Genomic DNA, 6,812 nt, shown 5'->3' with positions numbered 1-6,812 from the left:
GGGGGGGGGGCTTATTCACATTGGGTTACCCCTTTAATAAAGGGGCACCCAGATGCACCCCCATTGTGAATGAGTAAGGGGTATATACCCCTACCCATTCACTAAAGGGTTAAATTAAAAGTTTAAAAGAGACGACAGGCTTTAGAAAAAATCTTTGAATCTGACAGATGCCTTCAAAATATAAAGAATTGGGCGGGGCTAGCGGTGACATCACTGCTGGCTCCGCCCAACTTTTTACTATTGGCCGGCACCTACTTGAGTGTTCTAGCAGGTCCCAGGCAAAAAAACAAAACAACTGGGCAGATTCGGCCATGACGTCACGGGCGGCTCTGCCTATTTGGTAATTATAGATCAGCGTCCCCATGTCATTGGGGACGCTGATTTGTCATTATGACTGGGCAGAGCGAGCCGTGAGATCACGGCTGGCTCCACCCAGCTGTCATTTGGCCAACCTTTTTCCATTCTTCAGCTGTCACTACGGTTCAGCCGAGCCGAAGCATATGCATTGGGCTCGGCTGCCTTGGGCTGCTGTACGGGCTATTGCGAATAGCCCGTACAGCAGCCCTTCGGTTCAACTGAGCCGCAGGGCTCAGGTGGCCGAAGTGAACCGAAGGATCAGCCGCAGCCAGGGCTGGATCCTTGGGCTCTTCTGTGAAAAACCATCCTAGTGTCACCTTTGCAGTCTTTTGAAGCTGACCGAGCACAGATGGTGCTCACTTGCCTTCTCCTTCCCTGACCATGGAAGACAGGGAATAACATTGCTTAACCTAGAAGTGATCAGAGCTGAAAGCTTCCAGGTTCGTTCTTCACAAGGGCATCAGCAAACAGGTGTACACTGATCTCCCACTGCTCTCCATACTTACATTCACCATTGAGACCCCGGGCACCCAGGAAGGACAAGTGAGCCAGGGACACATGGCAGTGGGGGTTGCTTTTGTGAGCATGTAGAAGTGCTAACTTAACTAGCAAGCCAACAGCTTACAGAAAAGAGGTAATCAAACTCCTGACTGCTGTAGCAGCTGAGAGCCTGTCTTCATGTTGTTACTGCCTAAGCCTTACGCCAGTGGCAGCGAAAGGGTAAATCATGCTATGTTACAACCATTTCACAACTCCCTTTTGATGCAAAGCAATGAGATAGTAGGAAGAATTAGGGTGCACAGGTATACAACCATTGCCTCAAGACAAAACTTGTGGTAGATGAAAGAAACTGTAACTGTTTTATGTACACAAGGGAAGTCTTTTAAAGTAAGTAATAAAGGGCAAAATAAAGTTTGCTCCCATTGTTTAGATAAACACAAGCTGGCTCCAAGCCCTGCTTTGAAGGGCAATATGTTTTTTTAAATCAATTTACAATTTATAGTTTACAATGGTGCTCATAAATGTACATACCCTGGGCAAAATGTGTTACTTGTTAGTCATTTTTGTTGCATCAGTCCCACAAACTAGCCAACTTAAAATACGCCAAACAGCACCTAGAGAAGCTATTGCTTTTCCCGAAGTACTACTGTTGACCATTTCCAGTATTGAATTCAGAGGAAAACTGGGAACAGCGGTAAGATATTACTTTTCTATGGGAATCCTATAGAAGAGCGGGTACTGAATTTTTCCAATTTAAATGTAATAGCTGGCTGCATATTTAACTTTTTATTGTAAATGTACTGATGTTCATTGAAATGAACTAATCACATGGGATGTGTTGTATATATTTTCATCTTTTATTTTGTAATTGTTTTTGCATAGGTCTGCCGAGTTGCCTATGAAATCATGCAAACACTTCATCCAGATGCTTCAGCCAACTTTCATTCCTTGGATGATATTTATTACTTTGGAGGACAGAATGCTCACAACCAAATTGCGATATATCCCCACAATCCAAGGAACCCTGATGAAATCCCTATGGAACCTGGGGACATTATTGGAGTAGCTGGAAACCACTGGGATGGCTATTCAAAGGGCATTAACCGCAAACTGGGAAGGACTGGTCTCTACCCCTCTTACAAAGTTAAGGAAAAAATTGAGACTGTGAAATATCCTACTTACCCTGAAGCCAATAATTAAGAGCAGATGACTTATTCTTGAAAATTATGTGCCATTGCAGCTGTTAAAAAGATAAAGAAAACTGCCATTTTAATTTATATGTGAATAAAGCAGCTGTTTCACATGGAATATGACAAAAGGAATTTTAAACCAATTTATTATTCTTTGACCATGTTGAGAGATCTTTTACTAAGAAATTCTATACTTGTGCAAGTTTAATGAGAATACTAACGGGTCTGTTCGATGGCTGGGTAATAGAATATGATCTTTACCTCCTGTCCTTAATGGAAAGTGACTCACAAATGTAAGACAACCAAGTTGGACAGTCAGAGTCATGTGAAGATATTTTATGCGTGCAGTTTTTTAAAAGGTGCCTATGACCAGTAAGTTACCTGTCAATGAAGAATCGGGTACGGTGTGAACTACTGTTTATTTCAAAGACAAGATTTTCTCCTATCCAGGATTCATAATGAAGTTAGATTATTTTACTTAAGAACATTTGCTGAAAGGAGCCCTCTTGATAAAATGTCACTTTATTGTTTAGTAAATGAATGGTCCATCAGACAGACAAAACCATTCATTATTTGTTACTGTAGGAGGATTATTATTTTTTGTACAAAAACTTTGAGCTGATTTTCAAATAAGTGTTCTTGGCATTCATTGTCTTTGATAACAAACAATTAAATAATACCAAATTGACATTTTTTATTGTTTTCAGACTGTTAAATATTTATGTAATGTTACCGTACAGCATATGCGAAGTACATAATGTTTTTCATATTTTTTATTATATTTGGAAGATATCAGAGTTTGATAGACTTTGTGGGAGCCATAGTTTATAGGGGAGTAGTTGTCTTCTAAATGGAATAAATCCAAAAGTGATAAATTAATTAAAATTGTTATCTGGGATAGTGAACCTTTTTAAGGAGAAAATGTTTGGGGATTCCCCTCCCCAAAGCCACAAAAATGAATGTTATGTGCAAACCCTTCTTCTGCCCATTCTATTGGGTCTGCAGCCTATACAAGATATCACTTTATGTGAACTTGGTCCTTTGTGGTATAATATTGACCCAAAGAATGTATCTCCCTTCTTTTGAAACATCCACATTTCCATAAAAAGGTGTTTTGGTTTTTATTTCTTCAACATATATGGTGTGGAGAAAAGAAACAAAAATTGTGATCACATTTCATTTTTTTTGGTCTATGCTGACTAGGTATGCCAATACATTACACATGTTCAGCAAAGGTTAGTAAAAGTGGTCAGTAAAATCAGTGCTTTGAAAGATTTTTGAAGATGATTTTTAAAGAGGACAAATTGTTGGTGCCCATTTTGGCAGGGGTGTCTGTAATCATAGCAGCCAAATCATTTTGTTTTTTAAGAGCAACTGTCTCCATAGCTTTGACTGCATATACAAAATATGGCAAAACTTAATCAGCAAAGAAGAATAGTGGGCAAACTGAAATTAAATGGCAGGAACTGTCAAACTCTCAAAATAAGGATTGTGGCCAAACAACAAAGAACCACTGTAGTAAAAGTGACAGCAGAACTCAGTTACCACCTTGAAGATCGTGCTTTTACAAAAACAATCTGCAGAGAACTTTACATAGCTAACACCATGGAAGAACGATAACTAATGCTAAATTTAAATTTCTTTTTCCAGTCACTGTACTTAACCTGGGACGTTTTGCCTTGCTTTCTGTATGCAGTCATAACTGTAAAGACTGTTGTCCTTGAAGCATCAAACTAAATGGACAACAACAGTTTGTTCACTTTGGAAGTTGGAAAAGTCGCCCATTTTACTGACCACTTATACTTATGCTAAACATGTAATACTCTGTCACACAACCTACAACGTTATGACCAAAAAAAATAAACTAACCATGACCTTTTTTTTTCTTCAGTGTAGCCTACACATGTAAAATTAAGCTGTATAATACTGGTGTTGACAACATTTGTTTAACCTCCTCTGTTTTCTGAGGACATTGGCTTCATAGCCCACATTTTTCATTCGTTTTGGATGTAGTAGCTAAGGGTTACAACCTTATTTTTTGCCTTCTGTGTCCTTGGAAGATTTTCCTTCACTTTCTGTCTTGGAGATGCAACCGCAAGTGAGAGGAGCACCCATCTTAGAGAGTTTTCAGCAGGACATTTGTCCCCCCGTTTGAAAATGTCCACTCATATCTTGCTCTTATGACGACTCTAAGGATTAGGGCTTCCCCTTTTTTAATTCGGTGATCAGGGTCACCAGTGGGGTACTCAAGACTGCAATAAAAACTTGGCAGAGGACTTACCTCTCCCTCACTCTATCCAAAACTAAAGTTTTGCCTTCACACACACTTGAATAATCGTTTACAGTAGCCATGAGACTATTGTGTCATTTAGGAGTTGAGCTTTGTTGACCACTGAGAGGCTGACTCGAGTATAAGCCGAGGGGGGGCACTTTTCAGCACAAAAAATGGGCTGAAAAACTCAGCTTATACTCGAGTATATACGGTATTCTTAGTGCCAAAAGGTGTTGCTTTTCTTTTGTTTGTTTTTTATTATTGCACACAGAGGTTTCACAACATGTTGTAAAGTCTCTGCAACTAAGTTCTAACTGTTCTTTTTCCTGTGGATAGAACAAACAAATCTCTTACCTCATGGATTCTTCATCCATGCATCAGCTCGCAACAGGTTAATACAATTGAAGAGCACACAGACACATGCGTTATCTACCCATAGAAGAGCAGCTCTCTCTCCAGAATTTATGGGCAGTAAGATATTTGCCTAACCCTAAATAAGTATCTACAAAGTTCTGAAGCTGCTGAGTCATCACAAGTGATGCTTTAATCAGGAGCATTGCTTTTGATTATCATCTCATTTATGGCCACCCTAAGGCCCCATTCACACGGGGGCTTATGCTGATTTCCGAGATTTCTGTGGCAAGAACCTATGGATTCTTGCGGCGGGAATCGCAGGTGTGCTGGTTTACATGAGGCAGGTCGAGATAGATTGTCCCTGGAAACAGGAGAGATGTGCAGTATAAGCCCCTTTGTGAATGCCTTAAATGATGAGCATTTCTAACCTTTGGGAAATTATGTTAATAAGAGCGCCACACCAATTGTTTTTCAAATCTGAAAGCATTTTTTTTACATTATTGGAATCCAGTGTAACAAGTCAACATTTCAGAGGCTAAAAATGTGTATCCCTATGATTAGGGGTTACAATACTGTATAGGATGGAGGAAAAGGGACTCGGAACAATGACTGATGAAGTATGTAACCGATAGTGGAAACGTTTCAGCAACTAGTGGTTTTTAAAATTATTCCAGCCTTTCTCCTCAAAAAAATAAATATATATACAGGTGAAACTCGAATAATTAGAATATCGTGCAAAAGTAATGGCAGTAATTGCTGCAAAAGGGGCCCAAACCAAGTACTGAGTACATATGCATGCTTGTACTTTTCAGAGGTCCGATATTGCTCTATGTACAATCCTTGCTTTATTGATTGCATGTAATAATCTACTTTTTTGAGGTTGTGGATTTGGGGTTCTTGGGGTTTCCATGAGCTGTAAGCCATAATCATCACAATGATGACAAATCACGGCTTGAATTATCTTGCTTTGCATGTAATGAGTCTCTCTCATATATTAGTTTCACCTTTTAAGTTGCATTAGTGAAATAAATGAACTTTCCACGATATTCTAATTATTCGAGTTTCACCTGTATATATATATAATGTATAAAATCTGTTAGTATTACTATACAGTATTGTAAAACCTGATGATGGTGTGGGAATAGTGTTGGCTTGTTACTGCAGTTGAATAAATCCTTTCAGGCTCCTAACATTTAACATGCCACTGTTAGTCACTCACCTTCCTAAGGTTTATCTGTGACCTTCCAATTGGCCTGAAAGCAGTCTAACTGGAGCCATTGCACTCCTTAAATAAAAGCCTTTATTCCGCTTGCTTGAACGAAAAATTCCTAGATGCAGCACCTCCCATTCACACTTATTTTATAACATTAGCCTACCAAGCCAATGTAAACATTAGGAAAATAGCACCACAGGTAAATCTAAATGAATACTGATCACTTTTTTGTTTTTTTTTAGACTGTGTGACATTAGTAAAAGATGACATCTTAAAGATATGAACTATATTCAGTGTGTAAATACAATTTTATTTTACTATTGTACTGTAATTTTAGTGCATATATTTAAGGCCAACTTGCACTTTTGTTATATTTATTGTGCTTCCACCTGTAAGGTAAATGAGGTAAAGAATGCTTGTACAACGTAACTAAATGTAACCACCTGTACTCCTTAATTTACGGTCACACTCTCTAAGGGTTTCCTCTGTTTTTTTGTTTTTTTTAGCCGACCACAAAACTGTGTTATAAAATATGAAATGCCTTTAACACTGTTTATGGTGTACACTGTGACTAAATTCAGTTGATTTACAGAACCTTTCATTCTACAGCGACTTATTTCATTAGCAGTTTTATTGGTATGATTTCAGTAGAAAATGTGCATCGCCGATACTAAACTAAATGGATACATTTATATATTTTAAACTAATTGCAATAGCCATAGGGGCTTTGTCATTACTAAGATGGCCTTTGGTGATGCCCCATGACCCTACTCTGGCATAGAAACAGATACTCTAGTGTTTTAGAGATTCGGCCTACACAGTTTAGACCAAGTCTTTACCCGTGCAGGCTTTTTTGACTTGGGGGTGGGGGGGACAAAGTTCAACATTTCCTCTATAGATAAAAAGGCAACAGAGTTTTCCTTAG

The 6,812-nt window shown here is 38.7% G+C and overlaps 1 protein-coding gene across 1 annotated transcript in view; it reads left to right on the top strand.

Moving 5' to 3' along the window:
- The window catches only part of FUT8 (fucosyltransferase 8), a gene marked incomplete at its 5' end in the record, with an annotated part of 23,830 nt that extends 21,059 nt beyond the window's left edge, over positions 1 to 2,771 (top strand). The window contains one exon of the mRNA XM_018573848.1: positions 1,741 to 2,771. Coding sequence (XP_018429350.1) covers positions 1,741 to 2,058 — 318 coding nt within the window. The remainder of the gene's footprint in view (positions 1 to 1,740) is intronic.
- Between the last annotated feature and the right edge of the window lie 4,041 nt (positions 2,772 to 6,812).

This window comes from Nanorana parkeri, unplaced genomic scaffold (genome assembly GCF_000935625.1).
Source record: "Nanorana parkeri isolate BGI_ZX_2015 unplaced genomic scaffold, ASM93562v1 scaffold2571, whole genome shotgun sequence".
Taxonomy (NCBI): Eukaryota; Metazoa; Chordata; class Amphibia; order Anura; family Dicroglossidae; genus Nanorana; species Nanorana parkeri.
This window is presented reverse-complemented; position numbering and strand designations above follow the sequence as displayed.